Genomic DNA, 22,063 nt, shown 5'->3' with positions numbered 1-22,063 from the left:
ATACAGATTGCGTTTCATTCACCTCACACATCAATAAAAAGCATTAACCCTGTTTTAATATTACTGAATAAAATTACAATTCTTGATCTATCGCTAAAGAATGTGATCTACAAAGAAGAGGTGAAGCATGAAACAGCAAGCACAGAGTTTGTTCATTAGAATTCAAGAATCGCAAACAAGGTCTTCATTAGGTGATACCTGGAAGAAGACAAGACAACAATCAATTGCTATTGCACAAGTTCAAAGTCATTAAATTAAGAGGGAGTGTTAAGAGGGACATTTGGGAAAAAAAGACCGTAAGCCCAGAGCCTTTGGGATATGCTCCACTAATGAAGATAATATCCGGTCCCACCTACACTTTCACCAATTTAAAATCTCACCTAGGTGAACCTATGCTGTCCCAAAGGAAATTAAAAAGACAAGGGCTTACAAAGTATTCCCGGGCTTGCTATCGTATTTATGTTATGAAGAGGGATGAAACGATCCCCTTGCGTCTAAACATTGGCCAAAATCTTAATTCGCTAAACACTGAGATACATCACCTCTTACTTAATGTAACAAAACTAAATGTCACAACAATGAGAAAACTAAGAGAGAGAAAATTTATGGCATGAACTTATGAACTGTTATTTACTTGGTCCTAAAAAAAATGGTATATATTTGCAAGAAATGTATTTTAATGTAAATACTGTGAAGACATAATTGGTACATACTTTTACATTAATTGCTGAAATTCAAGACAGAAATCTAACCTAATACATGCTATAACTTAAAATTAATAAAAAAATAAAAGTCATTCTAGTATGCAAACATAAGGAAACTATAATGTGAATCATTAAGTGAAATACATATTTAAACTTACTGTCTTTTGTTGTAAACACACAGTGGAAAAGGCTGGAAACATTTTCTTGATATTACAGTGCTTTTAACAATATAAAATATCCAAACAAAATAACCAATTCCACACACTTTGCTGAAGTGACATTAGTCAAGCCGATGCGGGACTTTGAATGGCACTTTGTATGCGAGGCAGACCTTGAAATCAATAATCTAATTCCGATTTTAAACACATTAGCCAGTTAAAACAAAAAAAAAAACCATCACAAAAGTTTTTAAAAAAGTACAAAAACCCTGAGAAACCAATGTGTTTTTTTTTTGGTCTTGTATTGTTTTGTGATCAAAACTTTTTTCTCAATCTCAACCAAATTTCTCATGAGAAACAAATGGTACATCTCACGATTAGTGCCATTTCAGCTTAAGCAAGTCTCTGATAATTCATTTTGCAGCAATAAATACGCTGTGCTTAGAAATTAATTTTGTTAAGGAAAACAACTTTTATTGCGATCACTACAAAGCAAGACAGGAAAAAAAAGGAATAATATGATTCTGCAACCAAGCCTTTTTGTATCACACTGAAATGTATGCAAGACCTCTTCATTTCACTTTGTCCTCTCCATCCTCTCCATTTTGGGAGAAGACAGGTTATAATGAAGTCACAATTCGAATGGTTATCAGTTAGATAACCTTGTGTGTACAAAATAATTGGAGATTCAGTAGATGGCAGCTGAAAGGAAAGGCTCATACAGTTTTTGATATATTTTTGTCAAGTACTTCCCATCTTTGTTTCTTTAAGAACATGCCATTTCCTCTTCCATGAGGCCCAATTTGCAGAGATCTGATGTCTATCAGAATAGATCATAGCATACGGTCACAAAGTCCTCCTTTGTAACTGTATTACGCCCATACTGCTCAACATTTAATCTTCCTCATCTGAAACAATGCTACACACTGAGGCCATTCAGACTTGTAAAGCATGAAAATAAAAACCATAATCTATGATATGCCTACGGGTGATTTTATTTCTTTCTCTGTTTAAAAGAAAGCAAGTGAAATAAGGAGTATGAATGAATGTAATAGGAGTTTCACTGAAAGCTGTGACAAACCTCATCAAGTGACTTAAAATAGTGCTAGAAATTACTCATTTTGGCGTAATTAAGTGGCCAAAATGTAAAATAAATAAATCAATTTAGAAAGACTCTTATTGGTCAAATGATTCCTTGCTATGTGCCTGGGCCAAACACCAGATTGCACCCATTCAATGTCCACTGTACAACAAAGCACACTACAATATCTCAGATGCTCATCATTGGCCAAGCAAGCATCAACGCAAGCTTGACGTTTGACAGACGAAAGACAGCGTGACTCTTCAGACGAGGACACGCCAGAGTATTTCACTGACATCTGCAGTAAAAACTGAATTGTATATTCAGGAATGTCAGCCCGCGCACTCTGCTTTCCCTATTACAAGGATGTTATTATGTAGCTGCTGCTCAGCCTGAAGACTGGATAAGGTCCAGCGAGAAGGAAGGAAAACAATGTCAAAGAGGGCCTTTTCCATAGGTTTACAGCATGGTGCCAATCAGAGAACTGGAGCTCTGTCAAAGAGACAGAAGCCAGAGCAGAACCGCATCTGAAGAGCATTCTGCTTCAAAAAACCACGCACAACTAAAGACTGCCACACATTAATCTGGCACCGCGCACATTACATTGTCTTCATAAAAAAGAAAACATTAATTCTTATAATCCAGAAAAACAGTTTTGCCTTTACCAATGCTCTGAAGCAGCACTAAATCTGTTCTTTTTTCCATTATATCACATAATGTAGTTCATCCTAACTTTAAAAGTGTGAAGCATAAAATACACTTCAGCTGAAATACCAGGTACGACAAAATCACTAATTATGATTCATAAAGAAAGCTTAACTCCAGAGCCAAGAAGAAATTTAATTTTAGGATAATGAAGAAAAATACAATAACCAAGAGAGAGTGTAGATGCATCATCATCATCTAGTTATACAACAAACAGACCGTGATCAACTGTTACGAGGGTAAGCAAGCAACAGATAAAGTCATAAATAAAAAGGGGCAAATAAGTTAACATCAGAAACAATTCCAGCACAGCCTGATTCCCTCAGTTAAATGTCAATGCTGACCTCCAGTGGCACAGTAAATTCACCCTCTATTAAAAGAAACTGCTTAGACCTTTTATAATTAATAAGAAAGTCTTTATGTATGAGTACAACACAATAAGAGCTTTATACAAACAACTTTCACAATCAAAAACATAATTGAATGTCCCAAAGCACTGCATACTAATGGAGCCTTACTAACTAAAATATGAAAAAAGTGTTTAAAATCTACACAGAGACTGCTTACTCGACTGTCTTTTACATTAAGAACTGGAAAGAACAACACAATTACACACAAAGCAACTGATCTGTTCAGAATGAATACACAGCCTATAATCTGCATAATAAAAATGTAATAATTGAGATAATAAAATGCTGAAAATCTTCCAAAAAGGTGTGTTAGTGGGTGTTGATAAACTGCAGATAGTCATTTGATGTTTAGCAGATATCTGTGTAGTACATTTGCAAGTCTCACCCAACTTTGGCAAGTGAACTTTTGCAAATTCATAGATCATCCCCATGGATTGTCCTTACAAAGCTTTGGGTTATGAAATGTTTAAAACCCAGTCCTCCAGTTTTCAGTGTCAAATGATTCTTCAAGAATCACACTGATTGATTTGGTGCTCAGCTGAAAACAGCTGTGCTGTTTCTATTTTTGCGGAAATCGTGATAAAAAAAATTCAGGATGCGTTTATGAATAGAAAGCTCAAAAGAACAGCATTTATTTAAAAAAATTTGTAACAAACAATGCTGTCACTATTGATTAATTTAATACATCCTTGGAGAATAAAATTATTATTTCTTTGCAAAAAGCAAAACAAAAACATTTTGAATGGCAGTGTCTCTGCAGACGGAATCAGATTCATTTGTTATCATCTTTTCAGAGGGTTAGATGCCAGCTATATAAACAAAGAAACTCAAGTCCAAAATTTGAGACAATGGCACATTTTTGCCCTCGACTGAAGCCAAAAACTTAATCTTCTCAAAACATTTCCATAACAGATTCATATTGATCTTCTCCTCAATATTTTGCCCTGAAACATCAGGACGGCTTTAGCCTGGAAGCTTAAACGTGGCCTTTGTCAGAGTAATTGGGCTGCCTTTCTCCTTCAGTGTTCAGAAATGGCCCAACAAAGAAGAGCGATTACATCTTAACATTTTCTTAAAGTTGCCCCTCTGCCTTCATGGATTGCTCAGGTCATAACACATATCAAGTTTGACATTTAGACTCAGCAAAGAAAGGGCATAATACCTCACTACTCAGAGATGGAAAATTGTAGGAGCAGTGGGAGGTCTCCTATTGATGAGGTTGGACTCCCAGTACACTGACTGCAGTCTACCTGAAAAGGTGCTCTTCTAGTAACTATGACAACAAGAAAGCAACAAAAAAATGTATAATAATAAAATAATGATCCTGCTCAATAGACAGTGGGATAATGTCACTAGCCTTTTCACTGGTTATTTGATAGAAAATGGCTGTTCGACATGTGACACGGTATAGTGTGTGAGACTATTATCTGGGACATGCAAACATTAGGTAACCTTCCTTCAGCATCCAGTCAACTTATTGCATTTTTATAAATCGTTTACTTAACTCTCAAGCTGACTTATACAGACCTAACAATGTCTTCCTTTCAGCCACTAAGATCCTCCTATTGTGAACATCAAATAACATTAATATCTACGGTGGCCGAGAGAGCTCAACGCGCTGCAACTTCAGAAAACACATGCAAATAGAAAAATGTCTTTATTTTTTTTATTTAGTTGTGTTGTGAGCATTTGCAACGCGTGCTTGTAAAATTGAGGAAGTTGTTTTCCTATACATTTTTCCTATTACGCAATAGTTTATATGATTCTTGCCACTGTATAGATTTCACTACATTTAAATAAATTTTCTGTACAATTTGTAAAACCACATGAATAATTACAATTAGCATTTTGAATTTTAAAAATGTTTTAAAATACTCACCTGAAGAATTTAAATTCTGACATTTACAAACATTGCAGTTTTTTCTTCTGTTTAACATAAAAAATATATATTTTGAAGAATGTTGGAAACCAAACCGTTGCTGGTCCCCAATGACTCCCACAGCATGGAAAAAATATAGCCTATACTATGGAAATCTATAGTGACCAGCAACTGTTTAGTTAAAATTCTTTAAAATATATTTTTTGTGTTGTTCAGTAGAAGAAGAAAAAAACTCATACAGGTTTGGAACAACTTGAGGGTGATTAAATGATGGCTGAATTATAATTTTGTTGTGAACTTTCCCTTTAATTATAACAGATATTACATTTAAAAAAAAAAAAAAAAAAAAAGTCTATCCCTAAATATATTTCCGGGAAAGATTGCAGTTTTGTGACGTCACTAGATGAATATGGCTACATAATATCCATGTGTCATGCATCACATGACATGAGCACAGACCAAGCTTACTAATGGGATAATGGGATGGGGGACCCATCTAGAGGCCTAAGGCCTGCAGATGATCCCTGGGGGGCCCTGAGCAACCGGGCTGACCACCTTCCTGTTACATAAAGAGTCACAATTCATCTCAGTTTACGTCACACTTAAAAAGTCTGTATGAAAGTATTACAGTATTGCTAAAAATAGATGTACATGCAAAGTCTGACACACCTATATGATAATTCATAGTACCAAAGTCTTTCAAAAGCCCTAGCACTTCACAACACTGAAACTCTCCCAATACAGACTCAAATGATTCTGTCACAATACTAACAACACAACTTCTGAGTAAAATACATTCTGAAATATACTGTAAATAAGGTTGTGGAAATTTCAGTTCACGTCATATCACAACACACCTCAAGATGGGCAGACAAGGAACTTGTTTTTCAGCTTCGCGTGGGGAGAATGACAGGAAAGCCTAACATGATTCAGCATGTAACTTATCTGATTACTCTTACACCTGCCATAAAGAAACAAACTGAATATCATCCCTAATGAACGACTAAATCTAAACTACAGATCCCAGAACAGTATTAAATTAAATCTAGCACATGATGCACTCGAGATGCAGTGAAGTTTAGCCAAAACCTCTCCAAACAAAGCACCCAGTTAGCCAATCCGGTAGCATTTATTCCTAAATTGTATCACAACAGCATATGTGTAGAGCTATTAAACTTGGAATCTAGCTGTACATATGTTTTACTAAATATTCTATAAGTTAAGCTGATGAAATAGCAAATAGCTAACGTTACATGATCATAACAGCAGTTGTTAGCTAGCTTAGCAAAGTAACTGAAACTAACTTCCACAACATTTCTATTCACTGCATGTAAAAATTACTGAGTAATTAAAACCATTTAAGTCGAATTATATTGTTATAATCTACAAAATGACAAGTTTAATTACCAGTGAGAGGGGAGGGGCTGCTATGTGACAAGCTAACAAAACAAATAAAGAGCTAACGTTAATTTCACAGACTTACAGTAATAAGCGACCACCGGCTCTCTTTTCTCATGTTCCTGCGCTGTTCTTAAATAGTGCTGGATCGCTTTCAGCTGCGGTGGGAGAGCCATCCCGAAGAAAAGACACTGTTACAAACTTCTAGGATTAGCAAGAGCTGAAAAATGGCTAATAACAACGATGACAAGCGCTCGCGAAGGAGCCACTTCCGCGTCTTCACGTGAACGCGCAGCCACGCCTTTACTGACCTCCATAGGCGTGGAGTAGGAAATGACCGACATGCTCACTTCTGCATTAAAAACATTGGATTATACACAGAGGATTCTGTTTAACGTTTTGTTTATTTAGTAATCATGTATTTTAAGGTATATTTTGTTACTTATTTGCCATACTTCACTACCACACTTAATTAATTATTGACTACATTTACTTAATTTTGCTTTTCTGTTTTTATTGTATTTTCATTAATAAAGTGTTATAATAATCTTTTTTTTTTGCAAATGTTGTACAAATCAATTCGGTGAACCTGTAGATTTACTGTTAATATTACTGTCATAAATGAAATTTTAATTCTAATAGATTCTTTATTTAACCGTGTACCCCTTATGATGTGTAATTATCACATATATGGAAAGGTGTAAACAAAAAAGGAATGACGTGACTATTTTAAATATTTTTATTTGATTGAAACTTCACAAACATTAGGAAAGCATTGTATCTGACAGAGTGCCAAAGATTCACAAGCAGTTCTGTTTATTCTGACCCAGACTGATAATACATTAGGGCAGTCATAAATATGCACCAATTATTATATCTATATGGAGATTTTCATGCATAATCATATCATAAATCCCACAGACATTCATCAAAAACCAATATAAATGATCAACTCTCTACACATAGTACAAAAGCTATTACTCAAACAGCTGTGGTGTTGAAACAGTGGGAAGGCAACCGTGGGAAGATGTACAGGCCAAACCTGCTGTCAGATCTCATCAGATGTTTCATTTATGCATAAATAGTATTCTTATAGTTAACACAAAATAAGAGATCACAGTATTCCATTTTGTACCTGAGATGAAACACTTAGCTGAGAATAATAACAAAAGTTGGATGGATGCCTGATAAAAACGTACAGATACTACAAACACACAAGATAATTGACACAAAACTATATGGAAATCAACAGCATGGTGAATATACTATCTATGTTCATGATTGTAACTAGATACCATGGATCATTCAATAATGTTTTTAGAAACTGATGCACTAATGCATGTACTTATTCTTCCTTAAGATGAATGAAATTTAAATCAAATAATATTTGTCAAAATAGTACTTGCAATTAGTACTTCAATATCGAAATCTGAAAATATTATTGCAAAGATAATGATGACTACCAAATATTTATGTGGGTTTGGATTAGATCACACAAGTTAAAAAAAAGAGTGCCTCCTGCTAGAGAGGTGTTTTTTAGGCTTAAAAAATCTGAAAAGCTAAAAAGATTAATGAGTCCCTTGCCATTAATTAGGCTTGTTTTGTTTTGATTATTCCAGAAAAGGAATGATAAGTTGTCTTGTTTTAAAAAAGCATGTATTTCTGTGTCTACCACCAGAAAATGAAGAGGTATGTGGGTTTATGTCCTATCTGTCATTCAGAGACCCATAGAAGACATAAAACAAACACTGCTGAAGCATCACTCAAAACACTTCCTAAATTCTCAAGTCATTGGCTGGTTTAAATAACCAAGTCTTCGGAACAGAATCTCAAAAATCTCAGCGATACAGAGGAGTATGGTGATGATGGTGAAGGTGTACATCGCACTGAGGAAGATAGTCTTCTCAAAGTGTTCAGGGACCATACACTTCGAGATGTTGAAGATCTTTGCAAGGGCACTGGCATCGCACATATAAATAGGATCAACCAGGAACCCAAAAAGCTGGCTCTGAAGCCAAAATGCTAAGACTTCCAGAATTATTCTCAACAGGACAGAGATGATGTAGAAGACTGTGGACACTGGCCGCTGAAGGATCTCCTCCTGGTCTATATTTTTACAGGCAGCATAAAGATGAAACACAGCTCCAGGTACCAAGACAGTCACTAGCTGCAATGCCCAGAATACCTACAAACAGACAAAAAAAAAATTATGACTTTTCTGTCTTGAGGTTTGTTATTTTTTTTCACTTTGTCATTTCGTCCTATAATATGGTTTTTATTTGGATGAAAAATGAAAATAACAAGATGTAGACGAGTTTGTTTCTTTATTTGAACAAATGTGGAGAAATGTATAATTACATCACTTGCTCACCAGTAGATCCTCTGCAGTGAATGGGTGCCGTCAGAATGCGAGTCCAAACAGCTGATAAAAACAACCCAATAACCCAGACGAATCCAGTCCTTTAATATATTGTCTTGTGACTTGTAAATCTGTGTGTTTGCAATAAACAAATCCATCATTAAGTCGTTTTAAACCAGTGCTTCGCTTTTATTAATGTAACATTAAGACATTAACTGATGGCCTGGAGTCGTGTGGATTACTTATGGACTATTGTGATATTTTTATCAGCAGTTTGGATTCTCATTCTGACGGAACCCATTCACTGCAGAGGATCCACTGGTGAGCAAGTGATGAAATGTTTAATTTCTCCAAATCAGGTCAATCAATGAAGAAACAAACTCATCTACATCTTGGATGGCCTAAGATAAGTCAGATTTCAGCAAATTTTCATTGAACTATTTCTTTAATTTATCTCAGTGGAAGTGAGTGATAAGCTTCAAGTCTTACAGTTACTAAGAACTTACTTACTGATTTTTTTATTTTTTTTTACATCCATATTTTGATTATTGGATTTCTGAAATAGTGTCTAAGGTCCCGTAGACTGCATACCTAAATGACAAATCTTACAGTTACATGTTTAGATTAGTAAAATGACTTATCGAATTCAGAAGAATTAATCTTGTTTTCGCTTCCCAGAATTAATCTTGTTTTCTTTATATCTACCTTCTTCTTCTTCCTGCATCCACAGTCAATTTCCCTGTCATTTCATGCATATTTTGATACCACAATAGCAGATTATTCAATTCAGATACTTTCCGAAACTTTTACCTGAGGTGTTATAGGTCTGAACTGGTTATAACAGTAAAGGTTTATTTCCCTTTTGTCCGGATCACAGCTGAAGTGGAGGGCCTCATTGCCATAAACAGCGAATCCAAGGACTCCAAGGAAAAATGTACGCACAGAGCCAAAAAACAGCGTGTGGAACTGGCCTATCACTGTCGGAGGCCTGAGCTGAAATATGCAATGAAATGATTATACCATACAAATGCAAGACCACTAATATCATGCATCCACTAAAATCATGTTTGTATTGAATTTTTCTAATTTTGCATATAAAGATAAAACTTTACATTGTATACTTACACATCCTTCATAAAAGTTTTTGATGTAGTTTAATGACATAATTTGGCTTCACAACTCTGCATCATTCTATGGTAGCTTGTCACCATCATTGCCAGTCTTCTAAGCCTCAGGCAGAGGCAGATGGCAATTCCGAACCTCCAAATGACCTTTCGCTTTAGAAACCCCTTGTCAATGCATTCTCTTTTTATCCGCAGTGCCTTAATCAATTTACTCACACAGTGCAAAAAAAAAAACAAACAAAAAACAAAAAGGAAAATAACAAAGGCCACAGGACATGTGGTCAGCCCATAGGCTAATCCCTATTCGACTCTGTCAGCGAAAAAACTACTCTTTTATCACAATAGAACAGAGCAAACATGACAATTGCAACGAAATGCAATTGTATCACTGGGCAGATCACATAATGGAAAACAACAATAAATTAATTACTCAAATTCCTGAGCAGACCTTAAACAGGCTATTCAAATCAAGTTAACAATAAATGGCATTTAAGTTTAGTGTATTTTGTAAAACAATGGATGGTTGAGTAATAATATTTTGAGACCCTCTAAGACACTTGCAAATTATACCGATGTATATAGTTCCATAAACATATATATTTTTCTTTATTGCATATATCTATATATTATATTTGTGGCTACACATCTGCCTCAGTTAACTGCTTAGGCCTACTGAAAGTTCCTCTAGACTTTCCTGTAGTGTTTCTACTCTAAAACTACAGCACGAGTAACGTTCACAAGGTAAGAAACGTTTCACAAACGTTAAATCGTCTATTAAAAGTCCACACACCAACCGTAATCCAGGCGGAGAGCTGTTCATCCCCCTTCTTAATCAGAACCGAGGTCCTGCTCTCATGTCACTGCGTCCCGAGGGAAAGACAGACCTGCTGGAAAAGCAGCATGTTGAGGGCGCCTTTCTGACAGCTTTTTCGACTCATAAACCAAAGAGCAAACAGACAAGCAAGGCATCAAAGAAACGTAGCAAAGAATAGATCATTATGGCCACAGAGATGCTAATTACCGAAGTAAGAGACTGGGGTCTGGCAGTCATACGGTCATTGCGCACGTGATGCACACGCAGGCATAGCTGTCAATCAGAGCGATCCTTCATATATGACCATGCTTGATTGTTTTGTGAGCTCACAGAGATGGCATAATAGAGGACTCTGTTATATGAGTTTACATTATTAGTGCGATGCCATTGCCGTACTATAAATATGAGTTTGTATATTTATATTGTTTAATATAAAGTCATTGAAAATAAAAACGCAATTTTCCAATTTCTTTGAAAATAAAAGTAAATGTGTAAATTACGTTTCCATAGGCTACGTCTGATTCCAAACTAATTTAAAATGCAATTCTTTAGAAATAAATAAAATTCTTGAATATCCCTTTTCTCTAATGAACGGGTTTTACATTTCTATGGAAATTGTGAAAAAGAAAAAAAATTCTCATTAAATGACTGAATCCTTTGTGAATAGCTAAAGAGTTTTTTATTTTTCTAAAATGTGTCAGTGCTGGTTTTGGATGATGGAGAAGGTAACCCATAAACAGCATGTATCTAACAGCAACTAAATATTTCAGTTGCATTCTTCTCTAATTAGATTTTTCGTCTCCTGCATTAACATGTTGCATAAAGAGCGTCATAAATACCAGCAGATGTCACTAAATCAACAGATGGTATTTCCGCATTGCGAGTTATATCCATTTAGCCTATTACCAAAGGCCACATTTACATCAGACAACATCTGTGTTGTGGTAAACATACACAATTAGATAGAAATGATTTTGTTCGGAGGATGTGAGTCAAGGTGAGTAACTAGTCCAGTTGAACTGCTAGAGACAGAGAAAGAGTGGGGCATGTCACATGTGATGCTTTTCATGTAGTCTGAAACTCATTCAGGTATGTAAGGCTCATGTCAAGTTCAGAATTTGATTGTTCCCTTGGCTGATCTTTAAGCAGAGCAGAACCAGTTAAAGTTGTCAAAACACCACATAATTTCTGGAAGTTTCTGGAAGTTTGAATTTAGCCTTCTAAAATGAGGCTACCGAGGCTTAAAGTCTTTGTATTCAGCATGGCACAAAAACGAGCTTTACAGACCAAAAGCAAGGACCAAGACAGGGCCGTGATAAATTGGTTCCGAGACCAAGGCCAACTGAAAAATCTGATTTCAAGATCTGTCTAGACATGGAACCTTTCTCATCAGCATGTCTAATCCATAAATGTCTGTTTGCAGTTAGTGTCTGTTTGTTCTAATCCTTATAAGTATGATAAGCCAAATCTAAAGGGACGTTTGAATAAAAAAATCTCTTTATGCAATTCTTTGGTTACATGCAGTGACACACGACACAAGCCACACAAAAAGTCTTCTCCATTTGCGCCACATTTTTGCAAGGGACTGAAGAATTTACTTTTCTATCTCTCTTTTTCAAATAGGCTACCTGTTTTTCCACTCTAGATGTCCAGACCCAGTTGGTTTTCTGATTACGTATTTATTGCAATTCTTCCCTCAGTAAATCCGCCCTGTGAGTCAGAAAGAGCATGAAAGAGCTCCAGCCGAACTCCAATAAGGGAGCGCACGGACAAAAGCGGCACCTGACGAGTCCAGAAAGCACAATCCCATATTGCGCTACTGATGAGCGACTGCACCATATAACCAACATAATTCAGAGATGGGGCTTCGTTTTATGGAATAAATAAAAACAATTTAAAACAGGTCTTGAAGGATAGATAGATAGATAGATAGATAGATAGATAGATAGATAGATAGATAGATAGATAGATAGATAGATAGATAGATAGATAGATAGACAGACAGACAGACAGACAGACAGACAGATAGATAGATAGATAGATAGATAGATAGATAGATAGATAGATAGATAGATAGATAGATAGATAGATAGATAGATAGATAGATAGAGAACTGTTTGGTGCTGCGCTCTGGAACAATAAACGCATTGAAGTGGTGGCTCCTATGGCAAGCCAATTTAACATTGATTCCTTTAATAATATATATTATGCTTCTAATACTTTTCTAATTAATACTAATAGTAAAACTGGAACAGTTGCCAGAACCGAATACACACTATGGACCAAGCTGTCAGCAGTCCAAAAGGTGGGGGGGGGGGGGGGGGATTGGGGTGCCCGAAGCTTGAATCTTGCTTCATAGTATAAACAGAGTATGTGCGATCTCCAATCTCGAAAGTGAAAGTGAAACATCAACACATAGCCTACATACACAACCATGGCAACGCCAATCGCGGAAACAAGCGAAGATGACATAAAAGCATATTCAAGCAAAAGCCAACACTGATAAGTTGTGTGAGACAAAGCAATATCAACGTTACTCACTTATCAAAAAGAAACAACACAACCTCGGCGTCAATTAATTGACAGCCCTTCCTGCTCCTTGAGTTTCTCTCCACTGCTGGAAAGCTGCTCTGATATATATGTACACGGGTCCTACCTCTTGCCTGATCGTAACCATTCTTTTCAATGTTTTGTTTCTATGATATTTTCTTCTTTTTTTTATCTGCCATCTCTCTCTAGCTATAGTAGATCTGCTAATATCCGTCCTGTGCACTCAAATAGAGCGCTCTCTTCTCTCTTTCAGTACAAGACACTTACTGCTGATTGGCTACACATGTTTTGGGACTCGGTCAGACACTGCGGTCAAAAGTGTTTTTCAAAAATGGCTTAGTGCATGTGGCCTGGCCTCCACTACTTAGGCTAATATACATAGCGGAAAACCCTGATTAATCCTCCGTATACCGATGTTGCCTTTCGTACAGACAGTGAGGGGGATGGATCGGGTCACTATGAATCTGGGGGGAGTCATGTCCCCCCCGTCCCTAGTGCCATCTGTGCGCCTGGTTCACACCTGGTCACTTCATGCGTTTTTTCTGATCGGATAGCTATTCGATCGTGAAAAGGCCAGGTGTAAATGCTCTTCGAAATGCATTTGAGACACATTTAAATCCGATCGTTCAAACCACTTCAGGAGGTGGTCTGGGCCGCATTCCAGTGTGTAAATGTGTAAATGCATCTGGTTGTTGAAACCACATATGCTAATTTTACTCCTCCCAAAATATTAAAATTATAAACTTGTGAGAGCGTTTCATAGGCTATATGGCAAGTTATAGTCAGATATGAGAGCGCTAATGCAACAAGCACCGCCTTGGATGAGTAGCTGAGTATCTCTTCAGCAAGCCCACGCACAAACTTCCGCAAATGAAGCTGAAAGTAAGTAAGTAAGTCGCAGACGCTCAACACACAATCATCTTCATTAAAAGTAGTGAGACTAACCTACCTTTCCAGTACTGATGCTCTCTGTTGCGGCCTCTGATCTTGAAATGAGCTGATAATGAATAAAATGCTGCGCATATCTATTGCTTTCAGAATCAGAACTGATGTGAACTCTGTTAAATTTGCATATAGCGCGGGAATTGAAGAACGGATTTATATCCATTTTGCGAAGACAAGTGTAAATGGAAATGTTCGAACAAATCAGATAGATATCCAATCAGAGAAAACACATGAAGTGACCAGGTGTAAACAGGCCCTATAAAAAGTGAATCGGGATTTGTGATCCAAGACTAGTTGTGAAGAATGAATAAATACTAGTATCACATGACTGGTTACATGACAAGCCAAGTTACCTTTATTTAGGCCTATATAGCACTTTATACAACACAGATGGTTTCAAAGTAATAAACAGGAAAATAGCATAAACAATTATTAAAACTCAATAATTCATAGTCTGTTAAGCAGCTCTAAGAAAAGTGTTATAATTAAGCTTAAGTCAGTTTAGTGTTGATTCGTTTCAATAAAAGTGTAAAGTTAATCTATTTTGAAATGAGTTCAGTTCAGTTTTTCTACCGAAGCATTGTCGTTAATCACCTTGAGTTGGTTCAGCGTTGATTCAGTTCAGTTGGATAAAAGTGTAGATGTTGCAAGATGTGATTTACCTAAAAAGCAGCTACTGAATAGTCATTATCCAGCATTTTTGTGAATGAGAAAGCTGAGAAAATTAAAAATTCAAAACAATACTATTCACTATTGGATTTTTTTTTTTACTATAGTAGTCTAAAATATGTGTTAACAACATTAATACATAATAGCTTGTTTAAAGAGTTAAATGTTAAATTGGTTTGCCACAATCTCCCCCTTTACTTGTTCCTGCCTGTCAAAGAAGCCAGTCAACTTTTAGGGACGTGGCTGAAGACATCGCTCATTTCAGCACTAAGTTTTGGCGGACAGCACCCCTCTCTCTCTCTCTCTCTCTCTCTCTCTCTCTCTCTCTCTTTCGTTCTCTGTCTCTCTCACCACTGGACAACTTTTAAAACCCTTTCAACTTCTCTGCTTTCTAACCATTAAAACAAAATATGGATCACACTTTCTCTGAGGATACCTCAGTTTATGAGAACTTCACAGATGACTGGACATCTGATGGAGGGGAAACGGTGCATTTCATCATTCGATGCGTTATCCCGTCTGTCTACATACTTATCATAACGGTTGGTTTACTGGGCAACATTACTCTTGTGAAAATATTCATCACTACCAGCGCGATGCGAAGTGTACCAAACATTTTCATCTCCAGCCTGGCCGTTGGAGATCTTTTGCTTTTGGTCACTTGTGTACCAGTAGACGCGTTCAGGTATTTCTATGAGGAGTGGATTTTTGGAACGGTGGCTTGTAAGATGATCCCGGTGATCCAGCTCACTTCGGTCGGAGTCTCCGTGTTCACTCTCACGGCACTAAGCGCAGACAGGTAAGGTAAAAAATCATCAATGAACAACTGCAATCACTGGCACATTCACTACTGAATGAACTGAAGATAATGACATTAAGAAAGAAGATAATGATGTTTAACCAATAAAACAAGAGAAATGAGCAAGAGCAACAAACGGGATATATGTCATTTTTGTATACTATAGCTTATACATTAATTTTAATACAATTTTGACACACACACACACACATACGTGTGTGTCTGTACTAATTAAACACTTTATTAGACACACTTTATACATTTTTTATTTAGATTTTTTTATATATTGTTAATATATTATTTTGTGTGTATATAGATTGTTTATTGCTATATAAACCACAAGAAAATATTCATATTAGGTTTGTAGTTACTGCTTTAAGTCATTAAACAGTAAAGACATCCTTATTAAGCACCTGTAGCTGAGAGCAAATGCAAATAACTTTGATTTACACAGGAATTAATTGTGATGATGAAGATATCATACAACATTTGGCAAGCAGCCTGAAGGGATTCTGTAGTTCATTTGATTCATGGCACAGATATATTTCTCAACAACAAAAATGCAGTTCATTTCTCTGACATTACACAGAGTGATGGGATTAGGTGGGCACAGAGCACAGGTTTGAACAGATTATGAAAGATTTATTAGGTAGTTTGGTTTTTTATACTTTCTATACACATAAATATTGTTTTGAAGGCTGGAAGTCATCTTTACAGCATACACTGTAAAAAATAAGTAATTTAAACGGTAAAAGTTTTGTAAAAACGCTACGGAAAAAAAACTGTTAACAGTAAATTCCCGTACTATATGTAGGGAAAAACTGTAAAAGACATTTAATGTAATTTTATACATTAATTTATAGTTTTTCTGTATTTTTTACAATATTATTCTGGCAACAGCTGCCAAAATGTTTTTGTAAAAAATACAGTGTACCCATGACATTATTATTCTGATTTACTTACACCACAGTGAATTTTATTATTGAAAAGCAGGATTTTCATAACCAAATTGGACCAAGGCCGCTGTAAATAACAGATGCATCATTACAGCCAAGAGACGAGGGTTTGGGATAAAGCTTACAAAAAAATCATTGTTTATTCAAGAAAATCTCCACATACATTGGCACCATAATTCCCTAATATTTATTTTCATAAACTGCTACTGAATGTAGGAATATCTTCAGAATTCAAAGTTTTCATTAGTAGATTACAGTGCCTCAAATCCTAAATGATGATTGACAACTCATTTAATTGACAAGCTCATTTTTGGCTGCAAGTCTGTGAAAGAGCATTAGAAATGTAGCTGAGGTTCCGTAGTGAAGATGACAAATGTCCTCTCTGTTTCACATACGCAGTCTTATCCTTCATTGTTGTGTCAGTGATTGGGGGCCCTGGCTAAAGGTGATGACCTTTCCTAGTCTGATTCTTTGCTCTGTCTGTTTGTTGTTTGGAGCACCTGAAAGTTCATTTGTGTCACAGTGATTATGCCACCACCCTGGGGTCCAAGCAGTTCTGATTTATTGCTATTGATTTGCAGGCTGCATTAACAATTTTTCCCAAAACGACAATTGTGATGCAAAATGTAGTCAACGTTCAGCTACTTGTGATAATGAATCTCCTGGCCAAAGGAATTAAGTCTAAAATTCAGGGAGCTTCATGTGAGAGGAAGAGAAAACAGACATTTGCATTGTCAACCAGACGATTGTTTTGAAGACTTAATCTGATTAGAATTTACTCAGCATTCACAGTCATGCATGAAATACAGTCGAGTTCATTTGCATGTCAGTCAATTCATACTGTATATTTAATTGGGACTTGTTTACTCAGGGAGAAATCAAGCTGTGATTGTGGTGCTCCCCAGCTAACCCATGCCTCAGGAAGGGCAGTCCGTTTTCATTGAGGGAGGAAAAAGCAAGCCCGGGGCAGTGAAACCTGATGGAGGAGAGAAGTCAGGGCGAGGATGCTGTCATATGAGATTTCCATTTACTTTAGAGATGATGGCAGCAGAATGTCTAAAGGACACTGTCAAATAGACCAAACCGTGCCGATTTGTCAATAGGAGTAAATAGACAATTTCCTTGGAACAAAAGCAACCAATTTTCCACCAAGAATTTTTTCTTTGGTTTGGTTGAATTGGTTTTGGTGTATTCTGTCTGTAGGCTTTGCGGCTCCAGCTGAAGATTGGAAAGATGTGCACATGAAATATCGTATTTCCTATTGAACAGCTTTTCTTTTAGGAAAAAACATTAACCTAGAGACTTTGATCATGTAGTTTTAGGCTTACTATTGCTGATCTCCAGTGTAAAGGTTTTTTAGATGCAACTATAGAGAAGCAAACATTAAATAATTAAATAAAATATGTGGAAAAAATAATTATATAATATTTATGTAATATTTATCATATATATTTGTAATATAATAATTTTTTATATTTATATATGTATATTTAACATAAATCACATTGTAATATCCCAAGGTTAATTTGTAAAAAATCAGTATTCTGTAAAAAATAAATCCGGAAAATGGATAATTCTATATTATATTTCCCAAAAAAAATCTATATAATCTATATAAAAAATCTGTAAAAGTGTGTGTGCATATATATATATATATATATATATATATATATATATATATATATATATATATATATAGACATACATAAAATATTCACTTTTTAATATTTATTATGTTTATTCAACATAAATGGCAATATTCCATATTTAATCTGTAAAAATAATCTGTAAATATATAAATTTGAAATATAAAAAATCAATATAATCTATATATAAAAATCTGTAAAATATATATATATATATATATATATATATATATATATATATATATATATATATATATATATATATATATAATTATTATTATGTGTCAAAGTAACAGTAAAAATTTAAAATAAAAATAAAAAGCAGTCAGCAGTTTTTGTTCATTCTTAAAGCTTAAAAACTATTATTTAAAAGTGCCATAACCATTGAGGAATATGTTTTAATTAAAAATTATATTAAATATTAATTTACAGAGTGTGTAATTTCTGTTTATGACTGTGCTGACAAAGTACTTAAATTCTTCAAAGACTGTCACATAACAAGCTTATCCAATAAGAGAAATGTATCCCTGCATGACAACAGTAGTAATTTTAAGAACATGGAATGAAACAATTTAAGAAACAGATTAGTAACAGTTAAAGCGCCTAATCTCAAAATGTTGTTTTACTAATAATGGGTCAAGTTTAAACAGACAGGTATCCTAGTGTGGACTAACCATAAACCACCGCAGAGAATCAAATTGACTTCAGATAAGAACCCACAGTGTTGTTTTCCCTCAAGCAATGATAAATTGATGATAAACTAATAATTTTCTCTTTCATCCATCCTCAACCTGGATGAAAGGCACAGCAATCTGTGTGCTGACAATTCTTCACATATGTTTCTCTTAGACACAAAGCTATTGTGAATCCCATGGACATCCAGACCTCCAGCGCAGTGTTCTGGACCTGCTTGAAGGCCATCACTATATGGGTTGTCTCAGTGCTTCTGGCTATCCCTGAGGCGGTCTTCTCGCAGGTGGTTCATATGCCAGATAAGAACATGACGTTCACCGCTTGTGTGCCGTATCCACTCTCCAACGAGATGCATCCCAAGATTCACTCCATTATGATATTCCTCGTCTACTTCCTCATCCCTCTGAGCATTATCTCTGTTTACTACTATCACATCGCAAAGACGCTTATCAAGAGTGCTCACGATATGCCAGGTGAGATTAGTGAGCACTCAAAAAGACAGGTAAGAGGTTTCAGGGGAAGAGTGTAAAGCTCACACGTTTGAATGCCAGTCTCCTTTGTTCGTCAAAACAAGTTCTTCTTCAAGCATTATCTATCAATCATGTTTTAAATATCACAGATGAGACAGTACCACAGAACGTACAGATTTGTCATTATTAAATATTAACCTAACGTGCTTCATGTGGTCACTGGCAGGGTTGTGCAAAATTCTAAATTTAAGAATGAGTGTGAATTTGGGATTCACAGAAAGTTATTTGGAACCATTTGGAATAAGAGGAAGAATAATGTATTTAACAGCATGCAAATAAATACATTTCTATTTATAAATGTCATCTATCTATCTATCTATCTATCTATCTATCTATCTATCTATCTATCTATCTATCTATCTATCTATCTATCTATCTATCTATCTATCTATCTATCTATCTATCTATCTATCTATCTATCTATCTATCTATCTATCTATTCCATTTTTAAACTGTCAAACGAGTTGTCAACCCAAGATCACTTTTATACTTGCATACACTTGTAGTGTATAGAATTTACTTTGAAACATTTTTTTTCTCTCAGAAATTGATAGCAAATTTCACAAATAATTACAAAGAAATATTGAATTAAATGTGAAATTTGATAAGTATAAAGACTGAAATAGTGTTTATTTTTTATTTTTGTAAAATGTCATATACATATAATTTACAACTTCAAAAATTCAATTGGAATTCAAAATTCATTCTAAATGCAGTTCATAATGCATATAACCCTTACTCATTATTTAGAAAAAATGTAAAATTGCAGTAACAGCTGTTGTTAATGGAATTGGCCCTTTTATGATGATCTAAGATCTAAGATTCAAAACATAACCTTTTTTAGAGAACGTATAAAACGAGCCTCTGTTGAACTGAGGGACACCCTTCATAAAATGCTCCCTTGACAGTTTTTTGAGACAGGGCACTTTATCTTTTGCTGTGCTGTGAATCATCAGTTAAGCATTGTGCTAAGGGTCCTTAAGGATGACAGATATTCTCGTTAATATTCTCTTTTAGCAGCTGTTTCAAGGCAGCTAACATTTTCCGCTCCCTCTTGCCCTTGATAATACAGTATATCATCCTAGCTGAAGTTTATCACTTTATCTTATCTCTTTTAGTTATGAGTAATTATGCATTTCACGGGACAAAACAACACAGTCATGTTCATCCATCTGTCATTCATTTCTCTGAATGGCTTTTTGGGATATAATCGCTTGTATTGAAATGTACAGTATGTGCTTCATTGAACAGGAGAAAAATAATGCATTGTCAGTACTGCAGGATCTCAGGAGCCAACTAATAAAAAATTGCATACCCAAAAATAAAAATTCTGACATTATTTACTCACCCTCACGTTATTCCAAAACTGTATGAGTTTTGTTATAAAATAAGATATATCCTTTTATAAGAAAGAAATATCCTTCAGAATAATTAAGTGTTTGAAAGATGTTTCTTATGCTCACCAAGTCTGCATTTATTTGAATTTTTTTTTATCACAATTTAAAATAATCACTTTCGATTTTAATATTCCATTTAACATTACAGTTTAAAATTACAGCAAAAACTGTTAATAATACATTTATTGAGCACCAAAGCATTCATTTTTTATGATTTCTGAAGATCATGTGACACTGATGAATGGAGTATTGGCTGCTGAAAATTCAGCTTTGCCATCACAGAAAAAAATTACATTTTAAAATATAAAAATTTTCAATAGTACTGTTTTTGCTGTATTTTTAATCAAATAAATGCAGCCTTGTTATGCTTGATAAAGATGCTTCCTTTAAAAAAACATTAAAACATAATGCTGAAACATAAATAGCTAACCAGAACACCTGTTGGAACTAAACTTGATTCCTGCAAATGACAATCAATTACTGGGTTCAGAATCAGGCTAGAGGATGCACTACTGAACTTGCATGCATGTTATTGACCATTTCCTCATCTAAAATGCACCTCGTGCTTCATCGAGTGTTCTTATTTGTCAACTTTTCTCCTTCTCTCTTCTGAGACGGAAACGAGGAAGCGTCTATCCAAGATCGTTCTGGTGTTCGTGGGCCTCTTCGCACTGTGCTGGTTCCCCAACCACGTTCTCTACATGTACCGCTCATTCAACTATCGGCAGATCGACTCTTCACTCTCACACCTCATCATCACGCTTGTGGCGCGCGTGTTGAGTTTCTCCAGCTCCTGCGTGAACCCGTTTGCCCTGTACCTGCTGAGCGAGAGCTTCCGAAGGCACTTCAACAACCAGCTGCTGTGCAGACAACGCAAATACCAAGAGCGCAACACTAGCTACCTCCAGAGCACCTCTGCTATCCGCATGACCTCCATCAGGAAGAGTACGCCTGCTGTCGCCAACGGACATGGCCAAAAAACAGGAGTCTGCATTTAGCATCTGTTCTCCAAATCAAACCAAACAAAACCTGAGCATAAGGGTTGCTGGTGACTTACATTTAGGTTTGATTGAAGCGTTTGGTGACCCAGCTGGGTAAATGGGTGGTTATTGAAGCAGATGAATTACTGTTGTAAATATTGCATGCATGTTTTTTCCAACGGTTGGCACGTCGCTTGAGCCCAAGAATTAAATTTGCTTTATTTTTGAAACATTGTTCTTATTGCAAACAGAAAGGGATGGATATC

General features: G+C 35.6%; 3 protein-coding genes across 4 annotated transcripts in view; 1 reads left to right on the top strand and 2 right to left on the bottom strand.

Moving 5' to 3' along the window:
• The window catches only part of LOC306879796 (vacuolar protein sorting-associated protein VTA1 homolog), a 30,320-nt gene extending 23,662 nt beyond the window's left edge, over nt 1–6,658 (bottom strand). The window contains exon 1 of one of the 2 annotated variants that reach the window (XM_079432985.1): nt 6,421–6,658. In XM_079432985.1, the coding sequence (XP_079289111.1) occupies nt 6,421–6,511 (91 nt within the window). In that variant the 5' untranslated portion in view covers nt 6,512–6,658. The remainder of the gene's footprint in view (nt 1–6,420) is intronic. The other variant, XM_079432986.1, reaches the window with a different exon arrangement.
• Nucleotides 6,659–8,118: 1,460 nt separating this feature from the next.
• Nucleotides 8,119–10,638, bottom strand: LOC306879793 (gap junction epsilon-1 protein; the record flags this gene model as incomplete). The annotated part of the gene is made up of 3 exons (XM_079432982.1): nt 8,119–8,520; nt 9,505–9,687; nt 10,609–10,638. 3 exons carry the CDS (start codon nt 10,636–10,638, stop codon nt 8,119–8,121), a joined length of 615 nt encoding a protein of 204 aa, XP_079289108.1.
• A 4,568-nt stretch (nt 10,639–15,206) lies between these two features.
• LOC306880147 (neuromedin-B receptor-like) lies at nt 15,207–21,815 on the top strand (the record flags this gene model as incomplete). The annotated part of the gene is made up of 3 exons (XM_079433477.1): nt 15,207–15,595; nt 19,047–19,392; nt 21,432–21,815. The coding sequence occupies 3 exons, from the start codon at nt 15,207–15,209 to the stop codon at nt 21,813–21,815; spliced, it is 1,119 nt and encodes a 372-aa protein (XP_079289603.1).
• Nucleotides 21,816–22,063: the final 248 nt, after the last annotated feature.

This window comes from Barbus barbus, assembly GCF_936440315.1.
Source record: "Barbus barbus genome assembly, chromosome: 14".
Taxonomy (NCBI): Eukaryota; Metazoa; Chordata; class Actinopteri; order Cypriniformes; family Cyprinidae; genus Barbus; species Barbus barbus.
This window is presented reverse-complemented; position numbering and strand designations above follow the sequence as displayed.